The following is a 24707-nucleotide window of genomic DNA, read 5'->3' on the forward strand; positions in this document are numbered from 1 at the left end:
AGCTTCCCCTCCCTCCTTCCCTCCCTCCCTCCCTCTACTGCCCATCCTATTGTTTGGGAATACAGATTTGAAATTTGGCAGGAGGATGCTCTTTGTCTAATAAAATTCTTATGAAAAGCATCACATTGCGTGAACTTAAAAGTCTTTGCGAAAGTGTAATGAAGGCAGGTGGGAGAGTGGAATCAGCTGAGAAAGGAATTGTTCTATCTTTGGAAGTATTGGTGGAAAGCAAGGGGGAAAGGGATATGAGCAGAGAAACAGTTAATTGAGGATGAGACACTGATACGAACCTGGAAGTCAAAGGGAGTTACAGGATTTAATATTTACTACACAGAAGATCAGGCCTTGGAATCAGCCTTTTCAGAAGGGAAGATTTATGGGGAAGGAGGGTCAGATGTCAACTATCCTGCCACCAGTAGCAGATGGATTGGGAAAGGATAAGTGAGCAAAACTGGGAAATGACCAAACATTTTTTACTGATATATCAGCTCATCCCAAATGGGAGATTGTGCCTGGAGCACTACATTCTGGAATTGCCAGTGGATTCTGCCTCTGCTAATACACCTAATATGTTTTAAAATTTGTTTATGCTTGTAACTTGAAGCCCAGCAGCAATGAATTCTACAGCTTGTGCATTGCATGAAAAATTATTTCCTCTTACTGGGTTTAAAACTGTGAGCTAATTTTATTGTGTCCTCAGATTTTTTTTTGTAATTTATTTATTACAATGATGATTTTTAGACTTAGTAATCATTCTCTAATCACAGAAAGTCCAGAACTTTCATGACTTGCAAACCTCTGTTGTACCCATCCCCAGTTACCTTTTTTTTCCTGATCTGAAAGCATGTGGTTGGCCTTTTTTATTACTACATATCATTAAACCAACATTTCCATGGAATTATCCATAATGGTTCAGAGATTTTTGTGCCGCATGATAATAGCTAGGGTCCATTGTGGCTTAGATCTAATTAGGATTTTTTCCCTCATATGCATTACTTTGCATTCATCAATACCCTCTGCTGTTTTATTGTTGTTTAGTATTTTAAGCTCCCCACAACTCTTTGCATTCAGATCAGCTAGCCAGAGTGACTCTCCGTGCCTGGTAATTTTTTTCATGTTGCTATCCATCTTCTTTCAAAGTCCTACAAGACTCTACCTAACATCTCAGGTCCTTGGGAGTTGGGTAGGTAGCTTTCCTCTGTTGCAAAAGCTTGCCAGTTATTTCCACCCTTTGTTTGCTATCTTTTAATGATTTATTAACCAAATCATAGCCTTCCCTTTATTAAAACTTAGAATAAGATAAAAAATGTCTGCCTTTCACAAAAAAACCCTCAAATGTTGTGGCATTCTCTAAGAAATTCTGGATGAACAAAGACACATACAGAGATATATAAATAGATGGACCTTTGTTCATAAGATCCTTCTTTTAAGTCTAATTCAGAATTCCATTATTAGTATTATAAGAAAATATCTTTGTCTTTAGGCAGCTGAAGAACCATTGTCCACTATGGTAAAGAACAATTGCTTGCAAATGATTAGACTTAAATGTTGACAAAATAATACCTAAATTCTTAAGAAAACTCTCGTGTTTATAAATCAACACCAGCTGTTCCTGTTTATTCAATACTTTGTAAACATAAAAGAATAAAATAGAATCTGATATGACAGCTCACAGACCAAGATTCAGCTTTTTGCGAAAACAAATCAGGCCATTAAAAAAACGTGGGGTTTGTGTCAGATATTCTAGCAAAGCCAGCTAGTCTCGTGGTAATAAATGTAACCATGTTTCTCTAATGCCTTTAGGCATATGGCAGGTACCTGGAAAGGAGATTCTAGAGCTGAGGCATCAGAGAGGTTTTCTTGCTCTCTCCTAGAAGGGACTAATAGGAAGAGCCCCCCTCACAGGCAGCACCTGTCAAGCATTCCTGAGCCATGTCAGCTCCAAATTTGCCCTAAGTGCCAAATTCTGATTTCTGTCACACAGATTCTGTCACAGGAAGGGAAAGGATCCTCCAAAGTCAGTGGGGTTTTCTTTAGTTTAATTGTCCTCAGATCATCCACAAATCTCTCTTAGGAGTAGATGTATTGTACATTTGGTACATTCCTCTCTACTAAACTCAAAGTTAAAAGCTCTTGCTTATCTTGGTGATTATTTCTCATGTGCAGAGGATTAGATGTTAGCTAAAACCAGTTAAGTTTGAAAAAAAAGTAAAGTTTGGTAATCTCACAGCTAGGTGCATGTCCCCCAGAAGGAAATGAAACCACAGGCTGCTTCCATGTGAAGTGCAGTGTGAAAGCCAGGCACCTCAGAGCAGAGTTTCAAACTAGCCCTTTGCTAAGGTGAGCACTGAACTCTTGATGGTGTGGTCTTTAGAAAGGGGGATTATTTTCTGTTTTTTTTGTGGAAGCTCAGCATCCTATCAGAGCTGGGATTCACCCAGAGAAAGCTGCCTATCTAAATCCCTGAGGGTAGGGACCTAAAATTTTCTTCTCAAAAAGCAGGCAAGAAATGAGCTCTATTTTTCCTCTTAATTTTTTCTGGAAAGTTAAGAGGGGATGCTTCTTCACCACTGCTAAAGTTTTAATTTGTACTTGGATTGCTGCTTTAGAAGTAAGTCACGTGAATGTGTCAATGTACTGGATGTCAGGGCATGTTGCAAATAAGTCTTGGTGTGTGTGAACTGCACTTGAGGGTCTCTGACTACTCTTTGCCACTCAGCCCATGAGATTGGTCTCAAGCCAATTGAAATTTAACCATTTCTTCCTCTTCATTTGCCCTACAAAATCCATATATTGTGGACATTGGATCAGGTGCAGGACCTTGCATTTGGCTGTGTGGAACCTCATGTGATTTGTCTGTGTGGAAGCTCATGGCACACTTCTAGAGTTTGTCCAGGTCCCTCTGAATTCTGTCTCACCCCTCAGGTGTGTCAGCTGCACCACTCAGCTTCACGTTGTCTGTGTCACTGATGGAGATGAACCAGCACTGGTCCCAGTGCTGTCCCTCAGGGACACTGCTCAGCACTGGAGAGACACTTAGGTGCCCTTCCTACCTACCAAGCTTTGTGCAACATCTGGAAACTGAAGACAAGAAATGCTGAAATCTCAGCTTTTCTGTTTAGAGATTTTCTGGGACATGATATTTCAGGGGCAGAATCCACTAAATAGAACACATTATTTTGGAACTCTATTTTTAGCTTCTTTATTTACGACTTGGCAGACTCCTAGTCAGGAGGGGATAACCCTGGCCCTAGTGATAAGTTCTAACAACTACATGTTTATGCACCAGTAGGTATCAGGAGGTCAGTCATAAAAACCTGTCAGTTTGTATTACTTCTCTGTTGACTCTCTATCAAAGCATGAAGGAAATGGGAACTGCCATCTTTCTTTTCCTACCACTGGGTAGTATGTCATGAATTAGATAAAATAACCCGTTTTTTTTTTCTAATATTGGTGCAAAATACAGTCCCTTTGACAACTGGAGGAAAAACAATTAAATTTCTATCTAGCTATTCAGTTACTGAAGCAGAGATGCCACTTTTGCAGGTGAAGGCAATGGAAATGTAGAATACATGATGCTTCTGGGCCTTTTTAAAAACACATGGGCAGTACCTTCAGATGCTTGTGAATCTGGTGTTGAATTCTGGTCAGGTCTCCCCTAAGCACATCTCTTTGGATTTTAATGAACTGTTAATTTTTTAAGTTACACACAACAGGGAATTGTGAAACTTGCATCACCTTTAATATGTTCAGGTCACTTCCTTTTGAAGTGACCAACACTCAAATCAAAGAAACTGAATGAGATAAGAGAATATCAATGATGATCATGGTTTCTGCTCCATATGAGAAATTTATACTCTGTTTAACACCCTGCCTTCAAGTGAGCTTCCAGTTATTTGATATTGATGGCCATGAGAATGAACATACACAATTAAAATACATAAACCATTCTGTGCTTCTTCACCCAAAGCATAGCCAGGTCTGAAGATGATGCCATTGGCTGAAATTCGTCCTATTGAAGAAGAAAAGAGTTTGGAATTCCCTTTCTTTCATTGCTCATGTTTAAATGCATTTCATGACACTCTAACTTCTCTCTGCAACCATGGCTACAATTAGGTTAGACTCCTGTTCAGAAAAAAAACCAACTTTATTGTTTATCTAGAGGACATGAGAGCTTTGATTTCAAGTTATTTTTTTGATAGGACAAGTTACAGAGTGCAAAGTCTACAGAAGAAGAGTTGGGACTGAGATATTCTGAGCTTGTATCAAGAATCCAGATACTAAAGACTGACAATTTCAGAGTTCTGCAATTCTATCTGTGTGCTCCAAGCACCACACCATGCAGAACAGATACTGCTGCATCTCACCTCAGGTAGACCCTGTAGATCAGGAAGGCATCCAGGATTATTTTGATCATTATCTGGATGGAGAAAAATATTTTCATTTTTATAATGAAAATGTGTATGTATATATATATATATATATATATATATATATATATATATAATGCGAATTCCTTAGAGCTGTTTATGATAGTAGTAGTCAAAGTGGAAAAAACTGTAGCTTGTTTCTCTTTATTTTATCATAGGTCATGGGTTTAAGTTACTTTTGTGTTTTTCTCTTTTAGAATCTAAAACACAGACACCTTGGAAGTACAAAAAGGATTACTTGATTAAATCTATGAAGTATACCTGGCAAGTGGACATTTTCTAGGAGTGCAAAAAGATCTTTTCAAACATAAGTTCTTAGAGCAATGGTTACTTCACCCTGTATCATCTTTTCACCCTGCATTTCCTAAGGATACATTTATTATCCCTGCCTGCTGTGCCTATTATCATATGAACATTGTGGAACACCCTGGTTCCTTTTATGTTTGCAAGGCACTGCTGCTGATGGTCTGATAGGTTAGATATTTCCCTAGGACATTCTTTATTGTGAGACTCATCATGTACAACATAGACTGCACTTCTGTTTTCACATCCCATCTTGACCATTGCATTCAGTTGATATCTATATCTATCTGTATCTATCTATCTATATCTATCTATATCTATATCTGTATCTATATCCATATCTATATCTATCTATATATATAATCTATATCTATATCTATCTATATCATCTATATCTACATCATCTTTATCAGCTATATCTATATCAATATGTATCAGATTGTTCAACAAATGTGTATCAGCTCACAAACCATTTTATCTGCTGCATACTACATAATGCAGCTGAAAATATTCAGTATCTCTGCAGTTTCTAGGCCATGTGCCCTGGGCAGTTTGGTGTCACCTCTTTGACTGATTCTATTGAGTGCTTGGAATATTGGCAAAGGAATGAGGAGAGTACTGACAGTGTAATCCTGCTTGTGGTCCCTTCAGATCAAGGTGCATGAGTGTTTGCAGGGAGAGACAGGGAAGCTGCTTTGATTCTGTCCTTGTTCTGCAAGTCTATTGAGACTTCAGGATGTGAAGGCCTGTGATTGTCAGCTGTACTGGAGAGGGTTGAATCAAGTCAGAAGGAACTCAGTCCAGACCTGACTCCTGCCAGTTGCTGAGCCTTTCTGAACAAGTACATATACAGGAGTCTGAACAAGGAGCTGCTTGCTTAATTCAAAGTATATTTGATCCTCAGTACACTCCTTTGCCCTTGCTGATATGCCATGAGATACATGGTGGGCTCTGTGCTGACCTGGCAGCTGCTGCTGGGCTTCTTGCAGCTTTCAAATCTCACATGTGGAGGTTATAAAAAGTTCACATTCATTCTAGAATGCCTCAGGTTGGCGATAACTTGATATGTGATTTTAAGAAACAGATTACCTAATCTAGGAGACACTACTACTGAAGCTGAGAGTATCAACAAAAATGTGTGTCTGTGCATCTGATTTTAGAAAAAAACTTTACCAACCAGAAAGTAGAACTAAGAGAGGAAGAGGGGAGAAAAAAAGAGTAATTTTGTTCTAGAGCAGAGAGGTGATCCTTCAGTGTGCCAGATAGAAATCAGATGTAAAATTCAAGTGACTGGGGAAGAACTCATTTAGAGGAGTAGAATCCTAAGAAGAGTCAGCACCTGAAGCCAGCACCCTCCAAAGGGCATCTTTGCTATTTTGATATAATATTTCATTGAGGACCTAGAGAGTGATCCAGCTACAACTAATTTTGTAGGTTCTGACAAAACATAGGGCAAAGAAATATGATAACATCTCACAGTGGTTGTCATTGCACGAGTAGAAAACAAGCTGCTTGATGTGGATCCATATATTCTGGGCTGAGCTTGACATAAGGTTCTCCTAGTCTAAGAAGGCATTAGCACTGAATCTTTTCTGATTTTCTGTCTCACTTTCAGATGACAGCTCCTCTGCAGTTAACACATTCCCAGAAATGGAACTGTGTAGTTTCTTGGCTTTGTCAATGCTATTACTCCTGTCTCAGGCTCCTTGGTACTACGAACACTAATCTTTTAGGAAAGCTCTGAAATTATAGATGCTCTGGGTTTATGGCACTCCAGGGAAACACACTGTAATTAGAAAAGAAATTAAGGTTCTGAACATGACCATTGTATATTTTAGTTAGAAATGCACAGCTGTAATGAAACAGACAAACAATGGTATGCCCAAAGTATATTTTATTGTTAATATATGAGGATTTAGATTTTTGAAAATAGGTCTGAGCTGCTCGATAGGGACACTTCTGTGAGCTCCTGAAGTTATTTCAGTCTCCTCTGCAGCAACTTTGTCCATACTTATCCATGTTATGCAAAACTGTTTTCTTTCTTAAAATAGTTTTCTGTGTGTTTGAGCTTTCTCACAGATTCATATTCTTTCTGGTTTTAAACATTTTGTATCAACACTGGTAGGTTTTTTTAGGCTGTAGGTACACATATGTCTCTAAATCCTATTCCTTAGCTGGGGAGGAAGGAAACTGCTTTTTCAAAAGCTTTGCTTGCTCTTTGTCAGGAGATGCCTTCACCTGGCAGGCACTGAGGGTAAAAATCTACATCAGCAGGTCCAAGGTGTCACTTGGCTCTGACTAATGTGAAAATGAAAAATCAGAAAGACACATTAGTCATTATTTCACAATGTAGCTTGCTGGCTGGCAGGAACACACCAAGAAAGACCCGAGTTTCAAAGCAAATTCACGTTTTCTGTAAGCAAGTTTTCTGAATTGTCACTTTTTTGCACTTCTTTATGTACTGCAACTTTACACAGAGAAATTTTGACAGCATTAGAAAAGAGGAAAGGCCAAATATCACTTCTAGCAAACTAAGAAATCTTAACTGAATCAGTTTTACTGATTTAACAGGTCCACAGAGTCTGAAGTGATTGGTTGTAGTTCATAGGAGGCCACTGTTGTAATGAAAAGATGTTTAAAATTTCATTAAAAGTTTACAGGCCCAGAGGTGAGGCCCCAGTAGATTATCATATACAACATAAAGGCATATTAAAAAAAAAAACCTACTACCTGTTATGAGCTTTCAACTGGATTGTATCAGGTCTCAGCTTCAAGGATGACCTTAGTGGGTGATTTCCTTGACATATGTAGCTCACACTTGACTTTGCTTACTTTGTTTAAATTTAGATTTATACATTTTTCATGTTTAAGCAGTAGGGTAGCTAGTAAATAGACATTTTTTGTAAGTAATTGCTCATGTTGTTACTAGTTGACTGACAGCAAATGAAATCCTACAAGGATTTTTATACATACTAGTGATAGTGATACAGCTAAGTGGCCACTTGGTAGGTGAAAGCTTTGTTTGTCTAGGGTTTTAGCATAATCATTAAATCACAGCTTTCTCTAATTGCTTCAGCTGCAGCCAAACTCAGTTGGATGGGATTCTGAAGCAAATGGAATTCTGTCACATTCAATATCAGTGTTTGCTTTATTAAATAGCATTTCTCTGGGGACCAGCATAGACTTTTGGAGTTTTTAATTTGTTACAGTATGTAGTAGCTGGCTTCTGTAAAGGAATTGTTCACCAAGCTGCAATTTTATTATTACTATTGATGCCTTTTTACTTTAAATGAGGTTGACAAGATAAGAGATGCCATTTAGAAGAAAGCTTTACTTACTTTCCTCGATGAAGACTGAGTTTTGAAAGGGAGCACTTCTTGGCATGCATAAATTCTCCCATTTCTTTTGAAGTGAAAATTTAAGGTTAATAATTAAAACAAAAACACAAACCCACTCTGTTATCACAACCTCTGTGCTTCATTCTCTCTATATTTCTTTCAGTGCCTTTCAGTACAGTATACCCTTTGATTTAGCCACCGTAACAGCCTTGTCAGTGATCTGTTACACTGTTCTACAATATTATAGCAGCAATAACAGTAAAAGTTTTGATTCTAAGTAGATTTTTCATGGCGAGCAGGCAATTCAGACATCTCCATTTGAATCAGAATTTTAATTTGTAAATGCAAATGTCAGTTTAAAAAGTGCACTACCTTGTGCTTCTCACCACCAAAACTTGAAAACCATTGTGTACACTGAGAATATGCAAGTGTCTGGAGCCCAGCTCATCCTCACTTTGTCAAAGCAACCTGAACTCCTGATTATGTTCCTTTGTTAGCCAGATGTGGCTGTACCTGCCCAGCAGTGAGTGTTATGTGCTGGGAAGGGTAGTGCTACCCCACAGAAACAGAGCAGCTGAGTGATCTGAGAGCCACAGGATAATGCAGGAGAAATGTCAGTATTTGATTTGTTTTGTCTTGACCTGGGATTTCCTTATATTTCAGATTACCCAGGACATAGGAAGCTATACATAAGCAATTCTGTCTCTAGCTTAATTGTATTTTGGGCAGGACTTTTGTATCCAAATACAGTATGAGATTAAAAAAAAAAAGGCTTGAGGGCCTTTATTTGCAACTATGGCTAGCTGGGGAGTAAAGTTAGGAAGCCAGGCAAATAATCACATCTTCTTCATTTAAAGTATTTCATACTGGCAGAAGTCTTTAACCAGTTCTCCAACTTCTGTCTGCCACTTGGAGCTTTTTATATGAAACAGCAGGAACCTGGCAGCCTGGAGATCTTTGAGAATTGTGAGCAGAAAACTTGAACATCATTTATAGGTTTTCCTGCCAAGACTGTAAAAATCTAGACAAAGTAGATACAGTTGTTTCATCCAGCTTTTCACGTATTTTTGTCCTTCACTAAGCTCTCAAAGCCTCAACCAGTTTTCTTTCTGACTTTTAAATTCTCAGTAGATATATAGAATAGGATTTATCTTACCTATCTTTATCCCTAAAAAAGTTACATGGCTAGACTGAACCATTCTCTAGGCTCCCTCTACAGACAGTGAAGAGACAGAGATCTGCAGGAGGCTTTTTATCTCACATGAATTTAGACAACTGTCTTGGGGTGAGATGAATCCCAGCCCTGTTGTCACCCTCTAGCTTTGATTCAGCAAATGTAACAAGTTCCATTTCCATGCTGGGATTTGGAGCCTTGTATAGAATATTCCAACACCTGATTTCCACTTAATTTAATGGAAAATGAATGCGTAAGTCTTTTAATTAGCTTTGAAAATCTCTGCCTTAATGTTTGATTAAGTTTGAATGCACATGTATTTGTATATTTAAAAAATTGCAAGCAATAAATGTAGCTGTATTATTTTCAAATACCCGAGCATCTGATAACTGCAGCTGACCAGTGGTTCAAATGGCCACTGCAGATGAAACTATGCTGCATTGCTGAAAACTGGAAAAAGTAAATAGAGTCTAAAATATAGACTTAATAACTTAATACCTCAACACTACCTTTTTTCTTATCTCTCTCTTAAGTAGAATTTAGATTCTGAAACACATTTAACACAGATAATATTTGTAGGTAGAGTGACATCACCAGCTGACAAAAATGACTGTGATTACCCATCCTAATAAGTACAGAATGCACACAGGAATTAACTTGGAGTGTAGTTTTGCTATAAAAAAGAAATAATCTTTAAAAACTTCTACAAGAGTGGGGCTTCTGATATGGGTTAAATAAAAAATGTGAATGAACTTTTAAGGGACATAATTTGCAGGTCACTGTAACTCTTTTATGAAATTATTTTTTAATTACCACAGTGGAGTTTTTTGCTTAAAGAATATGCACTGTTTATGAAGCGAAGATAAAGAGGGATTTTTCTATTACCTATACATAACAAAGAACTCATATTTGTGCTTTACCATTGCTTCTTGCCAAAATTTCTGTAGAGTGCCATAATGTTTACTTCTCTGTACTGTCTGGAATTATACAGTGCTTTACAATTTCTTTGGGTGATACCTGGACACCCAAAACCACTGTCATATTATTAAACAATTAAATGCAGCAATATATAATTTAAAGTGTAGATAGGGTTGTAAATTTTAAAATGAGTGGTTTCTTCAATACTTCTTTCTTAATTGTTTTCTCTTTTTCTGACTAGTTGCTAAATTAAATTTTTGTGCATGAGATTACCTGTCCTCCAGAGGAGATGGGACACACAATACACTTGATCTTTTCCACTTCCTGTACCTTCCCAAGAAATAACAGCTTTTTGGCTAGAGCTGTCCATAATTTTGATATGCTCTTATCTGGTTGCAAAGCTTAATAGGAAGTTGTAATTTTGAGTTAATTAGACTTGCAGACTGGCAAAAGCATAGATGGATCTCAGCTCAGCAAAACATTTAAACATATCCTAAATTTTAAAAGTCTCTTGCTGAGTCTTAGCAAGAGTTTTCTCAAAGTCCTGTGGGGTAAAGTTGTGCTAGAGTTCTGTATAATGGGCTGGGCTGGAGGGGACCCTAAAGATCATCTGCTTCCAGATCCTCTGCACTTTTTACTGGACCACATTGCTCAGAGCTCCAGCCAGCCCAGCCTTGGACACTGCCAGGGATGGGGCATCCACAGCTGCTCTGGCCAACCCGTGCCAGTGCCTCACCACCCTCACAGTGCTAATTAAAACATGCTGGCTTTCAGTTTGGAGCCATTTCCCCTTGTACTATCACTACATGCTCTTGTAAATAATCCCTCTCAGGCTTTTTTTCTGTATGTAGAGATATGTATCTCCTCATCTATATGTCTTTTCAATCCATATAATCTTTTCTTATCATGAAATCAACTCTTTGTAGCTGCATTACCTAGCCCTTTCACTATTTGATACTTCTGCTCCAGAATGTAACTGGGAGGATGGCTTGTCTTACCTGTGTTTCCCTTTCCTACCTAGATCACCAGATTCACACAAGAATAAGGAAAAATACATAGCAGAATAAGTCTGTCAGCTCAGCTGAAGAGCCATGTATGACCTCTCAAAGAACAGTCTGTTGGATCATAGTTTAGACTGCAGTTTTTCAGAATCAGGGACCTCTGAAGGTCCCAGCTTTGTACTCGTCTCCAACGCCCGTGGTGCTTCTGTGAGACTGCAGTAATCAAAGGGGTGGGGAGAGTCCAGTGTGGAATGGAGGTGTCAAGGACTCTCCACCATGTTCCAATGTAGTATTTAGAAGCTGTCAGTAATAATTTTTTTCCCACTGTAATAAATGATAAAGGGATTTGTGTTCACTAAATTTTAGAGCCTTGGGAGTTGGTGCAGTTGGATAGATAGACCTAGAGAGACTCATTTAGTAATCTTGCTGGGAATATGAGTTTTTTTTCTGTGCCCTAGTGACACATAATATTTGATGCTCTATATTCACTCAGGGCAATACTAGGTATTGCCTTTTCATTGGAATAGATGGCATAGCAGCTTCCATTTACTCATAGAGATGGAAGTAAACAAGGTAAAAAAGAAACCAGGTCAAAATGTCAGAATAAAATAAGAACATTTGTATGGCTGACAGTAGTACATTAGATAATAGACTCACTTAATATTCCATCTCTATAAACTATTCTCAAAGGCAGAGGCTATGGGGTATTCTCTGGCAGAATAGAGAAATGTAACTGTGGTTCATTTTTGATAAACACAAAACTCAGGTCTGTGATTTGTCTGGAGTGATCATGGATTGAGAATACTACTAAGTAAATCTATTACTGTTTCCAGCCAGCCAGAGATATTTTCAATGCCTATTGAAAAAAGGGCTCAATTTTAAAACAATTTTGAATATTGATTTAGTATGCACCATATATATACCAAGTACTAACAGATAATCTGCTGTGGGTGGAAGTGTATAGCTCTGTAAAAACTGCACAATTTGGTTGTTAATGCCCAGTCTTTTTGTTCTCACAGCCAGAATATAGGTCTTCTCCCTGGAGACCAAGTGCAATCTATCCCATATATTTTAAAAGGACAAAAGAGCATCTTCTGCTGGTCAATGCTGATATTGCTGTGAAATCTCAAGGATGATGCCACATTGGCAGTAAGGAATTGGCAGTGGAGTGTGTCTTAAGCCCAGCTTTGCTGCTCTTTTCCCTCCCTTCTTTCTCCTATCCATTCGTGTGCACAAGTTTCAGGAATGGAAATAATGAATTCAAATTAAAGAAGCCAGTGAAATGACACATTTCACAAGTTAACTCCTTCTGCTCTGTACTGCTTACAGACAAGTATTAAACTTCAGTCTCCTGTCTGCTGCAGGTGAATAGTCAAACATGCAGAGAGTGGATATTTAAGAATTCATTTCTCTTTTGTCCACAAGCTTCAGTAAAATTTAAAGACTGACAAATAATAGGTTTTAGACCAGGCATTCTTCTCTGATTCTGTTATTAGACTGAATCAGGTATGTCTCTGTCTTATCCTTTCCTGACAACTTAAGTTAAAAATCTCTGTAATTTTAAGCACTACAATTTTAAAAGGATATCCAAATTGTTATACATGTGGCATCTGTGTAGATGGAAAAATCAGGTGGCTGAGATGTAGTGGAATAACTGTTCTTTTATAGCTGTGTGTAGACTGGTCTCGCTGTTTGCCAGCCTAGTGAGTATTTCCCACAAATACTCTAACAAAAGGTATCTAATTTGGGCATATGTTAGTGCAAGGGGTCAACTGTCCTTCTGAACACAAGAAAAATATTAGTTGTCCTTATTTCAGTGTGAGCATGTTTCAGTTAATCTGGCAAAATTTCCCAGTGAGGACTTGCTATTTGTGACATAGAATTGACATTATCTCAAAGCACTATATCTGCAAAGCTGAGTTGTATGACAGTGTCATTACAGCACAGTGTTTTTGCTAAAATGATGCTGATTCTCACCTGCCTGGGTTCAGAGTACAACAAGAAAATGGCATGGATCAATTTGTGTATTTTGCAAAGCCTCTCTCTTTTTCTATTATTTTTTTCCTCCCATTTGTATCTGAAATCAAATAATTCATGTTTGATTTTCTGTTGCCTGATAGTGTACTGATTTATAGGCAATAAAAATAAGATCCTTGATATATTAGGCATTTCTAGTGAATGTGTAAGAGTAACTCCCTATTATCGACCTTTCCCTGGAATTCCTTTGGATTTTTAAACTTACTCCAGATTTACATGAGAAACAGAGATGTTGCCCCCATTTTGCACCCCAATCAGTCTCTCTGAGGAAGTATTGCTGTGGGGATCTGTTACATGACTATACTTTGCCTTTTCAGTCGAACAGAAACTTGGTGGTGTTTCTTTACTGTACAATTGAAGATAAGTTCCTAAGTGAAATGTAAACAATAGTTCAATTAATGATTAAGTGAGCTGAAGGACTGATATGTTTTGGGCACTGAGCAGAGTTTTGGCAAGAAGTTGCAAGTGTATAATGGAACAGAAAACTACTTATGACCAAAGCCAAGTCTTAAAATCTTTTAGCCAGGTTTACTACACATTGTTTGAGACATGGAATCCAGCCACACTAGTAAGTGAAATAAAAGAAAGCAACACCATTAAATTGTGAATAGGTGTGAAATAACGAATGGAAGGAATAGAGTGGGGCATTCCTGGCAGGGAAAGGGAGATGGAGATTCTGTAAGTTACCACCAGGTGCAAGATTAAAGGTATATTTAATTCTGTGTAAAATATGCTTTATATTTGAAATAAAATAAATGAGATAGAATAACAAATGGAAAAACAATGGAAGAGGTTCTTAAAAACTAGCCCTGAGTAACCAGATTGGTCCTCTTTCTCAAGTACTTTTACTAACTATAGGGGACCACATATTCTTAGCTAGGATACTGGGGAAATAGGAAAGGTGTGCATGTTCTTGTATAACAGACAGCCATATATGGGTTTGCCACCTACATACATATGAGCATTCCACTCTTTCACTCTGTTCATACTGTTTCCAGGAAAGCCAATCATGGACTCAGTATCTGTCGTCCACACTGGATGTATACAAATAGCAGAAAGCCCTATGCCAGATTATAAAACCATTGTGCTTTGCAGGGCCAGACCTACAGATGAGTGCTCAAATTTCCAAATCTACACAATTAAGATATATAGATCCCTATTAATTTGTTACTCATTTGTATCAGAATCTTAAATATATTAGGTAGAGACAATATTGGTCTAATTTAAAACTAATGGGGAAATTATTGATTTCTTGTATTTGGACATTTTATTTAACATGGTTTTTCCGTTTGCTTTGAGTACAGACTTCAATGTCAGATTTTTTTTTAACCTGTGAGTTTTGTAATCTGTAATGTCTGTGGAGTTTTTCCAGGTGTATTTAATGGCACAATCTTATCTTGAACTGCATTTTGAAAGCTCAAGTGTAGTTTAATTTGCTGGGAACAGGAGGAGGGAAGGAATGCTGTTCTTTCCTTAGGGAGACAGCAGTTCCTTGTGCAACATTAACTTAAAAGAATATGAGACACGTATATGTTGCCAACAGGAATGTAGATGTATAGAGTTCTGAAAATAGTAAGTGTCAATAGGGAAGGGTTGCAGATGCCAGAAGAAAAATGTAAGCTCCCAAGTGCACACTCTCTTTTTATTTTTGCCTTGTCCAATGCCAAGATTGACATTAAAATTCAGGTTTTCCCTAAAAAGTGATTATTTAAAAAAAAGTCTGACTTCAGAACAGATGTGTTTCCTGCGTGTATTCAGAATTGTATTTATTTGTTTCCGTAACTCTGTTTGAATGTACTGTTTTCACCTGTTAGACATGTGCAGCCAAAAGCAGTGTGAGGGAGAAACCACATTGAGGTTCTCACTGGGCATGAGCTGTGGAGCTGCTGTACAGGGGCAGCTCTGCCCGAGGCTCGTGGGCAGCAGGATCTCTACACCCACTCCCCTTGGGAACACAGCAGTTGTGCTCTGCAGCTCTTTCCCCTCTGCAAAACACTAGCCTAGAAATCTGTAACAGGGCATTAATCACTTAACCTGCACTGGCAGCAAACTGAACCAATTATTACTTCTATCTGTGTTAGCCACCAAGGACGAGTGTTCACTCTTCTTTATAGCAATCTTTTCATATAGTTGAGGACTGTCATCATGTTCCCTGTGAGTTTCTTCTGTCTTGCACAAAACACAGCTAGATCCTACTACCTTTCTTCCTTTGAGTCTTTTGGGGTTGGTTGCATGTGTCTTTAGACTCATTGATTGCTGTGGTTCTCAGCTAATTCCTTTAAGAGTGGGTGGCCCAGACTGGGCCATAGTACTCCAGAAGTGGACAAGCTATTGCAGTTGAAGTCTTCCCAGAGATGTGTTTGCTGGGTGGAAGGGTATTGTATCTAAGACATTTCCTTTATTCCCAAGAGCAATTGACATATTTGCTTCGTGATCTGGACCGTTTTCTACAGTACTGCTTAGTCAGTTATTCCCCATTTTGTTTTTGTACTTTTGTCACTTTATTGAATTTCATCTTCATTTCAGGACATTTCTCCAATCTATCAAAATAATTTTGAATTCTGCTTCTGTCCTGCAAGATATCTGCATCCTTTAAAGTGTAATTTCATGTACTGACTTTTTATGTCAGTCCATTCTGCCTTCCAAGTTATTAAAAATAAAGGAATTTGAAGAAAATGCCATAGTCTCAGTTGGCCTCATATTCCAGTTGCAAGATCTATCACAGGCAAATGGAAAAGCTTCATTTAGCTTGCAGACTCTTAATCATGTAAGTGTGTAAGGTGTAAAGAAGAACCCAGCTTGACTCTCAGATCACACAGTGAACATACGGGACTTTTAGATGGAAGGGGAAAAAGAACATCATTGTACTTAAAATCTGATTACCTTTGCCAAAGAAAATCAGAGTCAGGAAAAAATATTGAAACAGTAGGATTCCATTTACTTGGAGACCCTATTCAGACTTGAGCCATGCTTCAAATTACAAATAATACCAGGGGTGGAGGGGATCAGAGGGAACAATGACATTTGTGGAAGAAGTAGTTTTGCTGCTTGGGTACGTGGCCACAGCAGCACGGCATCTTCACTTCTGACCCAACTTGCTGGCTGTGTCTGCCCTCTTCTCTCCTGTGACCCATTCCTTAAGTTTATTTTAATACAAAATATTTTTAGAGAATTAATATTTTTTTGGTTATGTTTAGGCCATTATTTCAGTGTTTGAGCATGTGAGTGCACTACGTGAAAGGGAGGTTGCCATGGTAATTTCTCATTATTGTTGAATAGAAAAATAATTACTCTGGCGAAATCCCCCATAACCTGTCAAAGCATAAGTTAAAGATGCCTGAGGGCAGCCTTGCCTTCACCATCCACTTTTTGCAAAAAAAAGAAATAAAAAAAGAAAAAAAAGGGTTTTTTTTAATAACGGGATCCTATTTTGGTTTGGCTGGGGACACCTCGTTGGGTTTTGTTCACATTTGTCTTTGAGAGTAGGTGGGCCCACCTGTGACAAGGGTGGGGCAGAAAATTAATCAGCAGGGCATTTCAAAGGTTGACAAGATATATATACTCATTTTAAGGCTGGGTTTTCTTTCTGGGGGTAGGGTGTTGCATTTTATATTTTTCTTTCTTTCTCGCCTAAAATATGCAAAAGCTTAAGATAAAGACTTTGGACTGTGTTCAAACTATGAGAGAGTCTGGATATTTCATCTGACCAGGGAGGGAATCCACAGTAATTCCATTTCCACATTCTTCTTGCTTTCAAGACTGCTTGGGAGCCAGCATGAGTGCAGATATGTGTGATTTTGAGGTGAGGCCCCGCACTTTCCCTGCTCTTCTCTATCTTTCCCACATGCAGTTAAGTCCTAAGCATGGCATGGCTATGCCATGCTCTCCTTTGTGTTCCCATGTCATTGGATGCTACAGGAGTAGCTCCAGTGATACCCAACATTAACAAGAGCTGCAAATGTGGTGTGTGGCATTGCTGAAATTCTTCCTTCCCTATGACAAGTATGTCCAAAAGGTTAAATGGTACTGCAGCCTCTCTTTAGTCAAATGGCAGAGTGGGAGCTCATAGCTACTCGTTGGACAATACACCCTGCTATGGGCTTGTAATGCAACCCCCAGGCTGTGCTGAGTGCAGGGCCCTGTGCAGGGGTGTGTTGAACACCTGTGAGTGTTTCATGCTGACCACTGTGTGTTTCATGCTGCCCACTGTGTGTTTCATGCTGCCCACTGTGTATTTCATGCTTTCTGTTGTGGCTGCTTGGCTGCTCAACACAGCAGCATTTGCACGTGGGAACACTCATCAGGTTTACACCAGGAAAGAACAACAGCTCTCTGTGACAGCAGATTTCTGAGATGTGGGGACAGCTTTGATACCTCTTTGTGTGACTGAATGGCAGGGCTGTATGATACTGTCACTGCCAGGTTGGATGAGCCTTGGCAGGGAAAGTGTATTACAGGCTCTGACTCAGACAAGAAGTCTCTCTAGGGTCTCTGGAAGGAACCAGATTGTTAAAACCTGTCCTTACCATTTCTCCATTGGATGCTTGACAAAAAATCAAAGTGAAATTGAGAGGAATATATACCTTGCTTAACATTTTGGAGCGAAATCCAAAAGTAACATCATCAGGAAATACAGCAGCAGAACTAAAATCCCCAGATTGCTCTGCATGTGTACATAATGAATATGATAGATGCATATTTTCTTTTAAATTGGCATTTTATCTCAGGATCTTTTTCCTGTGAAGCAAACATTTGTTTGCTTCATCTCTGGCCTAATCTATATTGCTCAGGCATTAAGAGGTGCTCAGACCTCACTGCTCAGTGAACCTGGCCTTGCTCACTGGAAAGGGAGGTGCTGAGTGGGATAGAGTGGCTCTGAGGAGTGCAGCCAGGGCATCTTCAGAAGTGTATTTCCAGCTTTGTTACTGACCTTGTGTGCTACAAGCCTTGGGGCCTCAAAGGAGCAGAAGAGACTGAACCAAAAATTTTGAATCCAGCTATTAAATATACCCATAGCTTTCAAATGAAACAGTCGGTGGGTTTTGTGTTGCCCAACTTCTATAAAATCCTTGCAAGCTGGACCACTTGCTCAGGTGCTAGACATTGAGGTGTGTGCCTGTTGTTGATCATCCAGGTCTGAAAATGCCTGGTTCAATTGATAAAGTCAAGGAACTTCCTGTAGTGCTGTGTTGGTATATGTTCTACATTGTTCACTATTTTAATAATTGCCCTGTTCCAGCTATGTGTATTACTCTAAGTATGCACAAGTCATCTTAAATTTTTTTTCCACTTCTTGTATCACACTTAAAAGTGAAGATTTCTCACAACAATTACATTTAAGTAACTAGCTGGTATTTAATCAACCTGAAGTATTGTATTTATATTAAATTCATTGGAGTTGAATGGCCATTATATTTCGTTTCTAAATAACTTCCTTGTCATCTTGTGCTGATGATGAGGTTATGTAACATTATAGAATTAGGTATGGAGGATTTTTCATTACCAGGGCCAAGCATTTGAGACACACAGCCCAGAAAAGGAGGGGAAACTCATAATTGCTTTATTTGCAACTGATATATAATGCCATATTTAACATTTGGAGAAAAAATGTTATGGAAAAGAAAGTTTTTACATATTTAGTATGCTAGATAAAATGAAAGTTTATTATACAGTAAATTAAACACTTCAGGTTTTTTTCCAAAATTAGAACCACAGCTTTATCTAGGAAAAATTAGTTTGAAATATCATATAGACATCTGTACCCCAAAACCACAGGTGAAGGAGCCAAACTAGGTGTGATCCTGCTGAATTTCTTTTACAACAGATGAACATATTTTCGTTTTGCCTCCTGTTAAGTGAATGATCTGTTGCTTCCTAGGATAGTGACAACCTCTGGTGGGATGCCTTTGCAACTGAATTTTTTGAAGATGATGCAACCTTAACACTTTCATTTTGTTTGGAAGATGGACCAAAGCGATACAGTAAGAAATGTATATTTTTTGTTCTAATGTTAAGTATGAGTTTTGAAAAACAGTTTATCTGTACAAGACAGATGCAATCCTGTCAATGACAAAGTCACTTGTGTATATTCAGTGACTATTAAGTTACATTAAAGAATTCCATGAATTGGGAATCCATTTTTTATGGAATTCCTCTGAGTTTTATTACATGAAAATAAATTATTTCCAGCAGAATGAAGCAAATAATGAAATATAATATTTGGATTTTTTTTAAATTAGTGGGCTTTGTGGCTGTGCTTGCACTCTTTGGTAATTTGTCTTCTGAAAAAATCCAAGTATTGAGTCTTGTGGGCAAAATCGTTCACAGAAAGGGAACGTTATGGCAAATATCAGTATTATTGCTGGAAGGGCCTCCAAAATTAAAGAGGGATCAGAAAAAGAACAAATTAAAATGTATATCTTTGCTGATGTAGATAAGTGTTATTCCATCAACAGTGTGGATCTGTGCTGCTTGCCCACATTAAGGACCAGCCTTGGATGCTGTCTGAGCAGCAGTGGAAGTGTAGAATACTCTCAATTGAGCACTAAGTGAAAGCTTGAATAAAAGTGAAGCAGTGAATAAATCTGATGGCATTGGAATCCATTGCCTGCACACACTGAGCAGCAAAAAGGGATAAAATTCATTGAACAAATTGTTTGAAGTGAATAATTCACTCAGCTTTAGCACCAAGCAACAGAGGGAAGTAAACACTGAAAAACTGCATTACCAATTGTTTGACTCCATTCAGAGTGACCCCTGCTTCATGGTGACAGATTGTGCTCTCTACTTAATGCTCTGAATCTTTTGAGGTTCTTCTTTTTCATGAGAGTGACTGATTGTCAGCCTATCACTCACATACTTCTAATTCCTATTATCAGTTATCTCAGGTATTTATTTGACAAGTGTTACCTTCTTCTGAAGAAAATATAGCAACCACTTTGAATGCACGTTTCTGGGATTAGTGTTGACAGAATTACAGTTTCTTGCCTTTCAAAGCAAGTGATAACTCTCTAAAGGTCCTCAAATTACAGCCTATAGCAACGTTGGTAACAGCTGATCTGTCCTGATTAGGTTGAGTCAACTTGTCAGATATCAGATTTGCTAGTTGTGTTATCAGTCCAGAAGGCACAGATACATCAGCAAAAAAGCAATTAATGTCCAGTTAGATCAGAGGGAGTTGTGATTCTGGAAAACAGTGCTGCATATGAAAGAATTTGTCAATGTGTAAAATACTCCTGTTGTCACTAATGCTTGATAATGGTTGTATTGTCTGTAACTGGGACAGTTTGGCATGAGGTAATACTGTGATTCTTAGCATTGTTGCTGATAAGAATGATCAATTTACTGTAGTCATGGTTTTAAAAGTGACTAGTACACAGAATTTTTCTTCTGGTTTTAATTTCTGGCCTCTGAACAAACCGATTGGTTTGTTCTCAACATCTGGAATTGAAGCTCTGCACTTAAGGCTCTTTGCTGGTAATTAATATTTCCTTTTCTTTGTTAGTTAATATTTACTAACTAGTGAATAGTTAATAGTAAATCAATAGTTACTGAACTACAGTATTAGTGATGCTTTTTGACATGGGCAGTATTCCAACTCAAGGAAACTCTGAAGAGCATGCTTGTGGCTCTTCCAGTTTGAGACTTCCATTGCCTTCTTAGAAGGCTTTGGGAGCAGTCTTGAGGCCTCTGTGCTGTCCAAGTCCCTGCTTGGGGACACCTTTGGCATTGCAGTGGTGGCTGCAGGGTGGAGGTGGGATGCTCAGAGTAGCCCTCTCTTCCTAGTTGGGAATTTTGTGTCCAAAACCACGTCCAGGAGTTGAGAACAGAGAAGTCTGCTCCCCTTACAGCTTCTGTTTTGAGAGAGCCATGCTCATGCTCTGCTGTTCTCTTATGGGTGCTCTTGGCATCTCCCAAGAACCACAATGGCACCCAGAACTTCTATTCCAAGCTGGTGGAATTGCTGACCAGGGGCTGTGGCTCCTGTTAGGTGAGTATGGCTCGTGGTTGCAGCACCAAACATGGGGTTCTGAAAGGGGTGAAACAAAATTGCCCTCTGTGCTGTCTCCAGCATAACACCTACCTCCTTGCCTAGAGAGTATGCTCTTAAGGGTGGAGAGGGCATTAAACACACTGGAACTGGCAGAGAGGAGAGAGGAAAGACAAATTGTTTGTTCTTATTCTTGTAGGCACAGACAGTAATGGAGGGAACCAAGATAAGGCCCAGGAAAGGAGAAAAAGGCATCCTTTGAGAAGTTGTTTATAAAGTTGAAAGTGATGAAAGATGCCAACCTCTTGCCTTTGCTCTAGGATTCAGGTCAAAATTGCCTGCCTTTGTCTTGCTTCAGCCTGTGAGAGCTTTGCTTACATCTCTGACATTGACTGTGGCCACCATGTCTTTTTTTTTTTTTTTCCTTTGGGCAATGTTTTCCCTCTTCTGAGAACTAAAATATTCTTTTTTGGAGCAAAAAAATTCAAAAAAACCCATTGCATGTGTGCATGTGTGGAAAGGACAATACCCTTTTTGCTGTCCAGGGCCTCATTTTTCTCTGGGTTATGGCAATTCCCAGTCCATTTCCCTCCTTCTTCTCAGGCGCTATTTAGCACTTGTGTTAAGCCATCACAGACATGAAGAAGCACTCAGTTTTGTCCCAGGTTCCTTCTTCAAAGCCCCTCGAGAATGTTGTGGGAGGCTGCTGGGAACTAATCTGGAGTGCAGCTCCCAAATTGCTCTGGGGCTTTTTTCTCTTGGTTGCTGTAGACTTTTTCTTTCTGTGAGTTTGGTATCATAGCCTGTTTCCCAGCTGGCTCTCTCTGCCCTCTGCTCTTACCTGAACAGTCCAATTCCACAGCCAATGCAAATGTTCAGAGCAGGCCTGTAAATCAGTGTTTGTGTAAATGGTAGAAGATTTAAAAAAAAAAAAAAAATACTTTTATTTGCCTCCCTCTTTGGTTTAACTTTAATATACACTTTTTTCCAAGAAATTATAAGGGTTGTGAACTCACCTTTTTTTTTTGCTGTCTCAAAAAAAAAAAAGTTGCTTATTTACTTTTGTGGCCCAAAACTGAAGCTTTATGAAGAGCACAAAATATTTTTAGGTGTTTCATTCATATTACCATGTTTTACAGCACTCCTCTCTATACTGAGAAAAGCAGTTTTCTTGCCTTTGCTGTTCTCAATGTTTCTCTTCAACTGTCAGCTCTGAGATTCTTTCATTTGTAGGGAAAATTAGATATGGTTAAAATGGGGGTTTTAAGTCACTGGGTTATGTTTACTTTGCTTCACGTCAGGCAACACTATGTACTGATACTTGAGCCAGCTCTAAATGTCCCTGTGTCTGCATGGCACAGCATGTAAAGGTACTTACTTATGCCCTGGGAAGAGCAGAGGTTTGTTAGTTCAGTGATCCACCTGTGTTAATTAATTTGATTGCCAGGTTTGTTAGACCTAGACCTAGTTATCTGTGCAGAACAATATTCTGCCTTGGAGAGATGTGACTTGAAAGCCCAGCTTAACTTTTTCATGCAGAGATTCTGTGTCAGACCAGAAATAGCTGCTGTGCCCATCTTTGCAGCTCCTTTTGTCTTTCTTCAGTATTTGATTTCTGTACATGCAAGAACTTTACCTTCTGCAATCCTTTCTCCCTGGCACAGTGTTCCAGAAAGAAGATATTATCTTCTTTCAAACAGACACTGAAAATATGTTTTTCTCCTACTTGCTTATACCCCTCAGCTATTCTTTTGGTCTGCTATTATCTATGAACCCTACTTATATTACTGAATTCTATGTTGAGATTTTAATGAAAATGATGCAGAAAATAAAGATATATTTTAAGTTAACAAAGGTGTAAATTAGGCATTTCTCTTGTCTGGCTTTTCAGGGTAGCATGGCTACCCTGAGGTGGAGAGAAACCTCACCAATGAAACATTCCAATGCTTAAAAACAAGGAAAGATTCCCAAAAGTAGAGATGCTACCTGTCTTATTATAGTCAATAGAAACTAGGACGTAAACACATGAAGTTCATTCTACAGTGAGAGCAAAAAGAAATTTGCTCCAATATATTATGCCCTGATTTGATTGTTCAAGAAATAAATAGGATTTAAACAAAATCGAAAAAAGAAAATATGCCTAATGAAGCAGAATTTTTGTTTCCTTGTTGTGGATAAAGCATTCATTTCCTGTTAAGAGGCTTCTATCCCTGTAGAAGAGTAAATACTAGACTCTGATCCATTGTTGCCCAGGTTCTTTGTTTCTCAGAGACAAAATATTTCCCGAACAGATAAGAGAAACAAGTTTGATTGACAGCTCTTAGCAGAGTCTCATCAGCTGCTGTGCTGACAGCCTGGTGATGCGCACTGTGCTGATGTGGTAGGGACTGACAGGTGATTGACAGCCCAAGACTGGGGAGACAGGAAAGATGAAGCATGCTCAGTAAGAATAATGTGCAGTGTTTATGCAGCACTGCAGAGAATAGGAGCTAGAAAGTTAACTCTTTCAGGGAAAGTGCTTTTTTGAGCACATAATGAATGCGGTTGCCACTGTACAGAAAATTAGAGCTTGTCTACGTTTCTCTTCTGTTCACTAAATGGTTTCTGTCCATGGAGGAACTATAATGCTGTGAGGAAGCAAAAGCATAAGCTATTACATTTGTAGCTGTAAAAAAATTTCATGTGTGGTAGATATGATGAAGTCCTCAAAATGGATTTATTGATTTAAGCTTATAGATATAGAATATATTGAGAATTTCAGGCACTTTTTATAGGCTTTCATCACCCAATTTTATATGGCATTGCATAACGTTACACAGTAGAAATTTCAAAAGGAACAATTTGATCACTTTGCTCTCCCTATCCTTAGGAAAATATAGTGATTTCAGTTTTATTGTTGCTCTGAATCTGTAACTGATAATTGAATATGTGTTTTCTGTTATAATTTCTACTGCAGTTTGTGTTTGGAATGTACAAGGTAACTATACCATGCTTTGCATTTTATGCCTTTTTTTTCATTTTCTCTACTTGGCTCATGAACCCTGTTTGATTTTTTTTTTCATTTCAAGAAAGAAAGAAAGAAAGAGGAAGGAAGGAAGGAAGGAAGGAAGGAAGGAAGGAAGGAAGGAAGGAAGGAAGGAAGGAAGGAAGGAAGGAAGGAAGGAAGGAAGGAAGGAAGGAAGGAAGGAAGGAAGGAAGGAAGGAAGGAAGGAAGGAAGGAAGGAAGGAAGGAAGGAAGGAAGGAAGGAAGGAAGGAAGGAAGGAAGGAAGGAAGGAAGGAAGGAAGGAAGGAAGGAAGGGCTTACTGGGCAATAGTCTCAGAGTGAACTTTGGACCAAGCTGCAAAATCATCAACTTCGAAGTGCTTATCTAAGTTTTTCTGTGTGCCTTTAGAATATATTGCATAACTGTCTTTTAGATTTTACTACAAATTATTCAATTAATGCACAGCAAGAAAGCTGCAACAGATTCATTGTGAATTTGTCCCTGTTTTTATAACCTGTGCAATGCAGGTAA

General features: G+C 38.6%; 1 protein-coding gene across 9 annotated transcripts in view; it reads left to right on the forward strand.

Annotated features, from left to right (window-relative positions):
• Window positions 1–24707, forward strand: part of LDB2 (LIM domain binding 2) — a 213513-nt gene that overhangs the window by 52507 nt on the left and 136299 nt on the right. For all 9 annotated transcript variants that reach the window (XM_036382182.2, XM_036382181.2, XM_036382183.2 and 6 more), the window contains exon 2: window positions 19080–19182. In XM_036382182.2, coding sequence (XP_036238075.1) covers window positions 19080–19182 — 103 coding nt within the window. The remainder of the gene's footprint in view (window positions 1–19079; window positions 19183–24707) is intronic.

The sequence above is a fragment of the Molothrus ater genome, chromosome 4 (genome assembly GCF_012460135.2).
Source record: "Molothrus ater isolate BHLD 08-10-18 breed brown headed cowbird chromosome 4, BPBGC_Mater_1.1, whole genome shotgun sequence".
NCBI lineage: Eukaryota > Metazoa > Chordata > Aves > Passeriformes > Icteridae > Molothrus > Molothrus ater.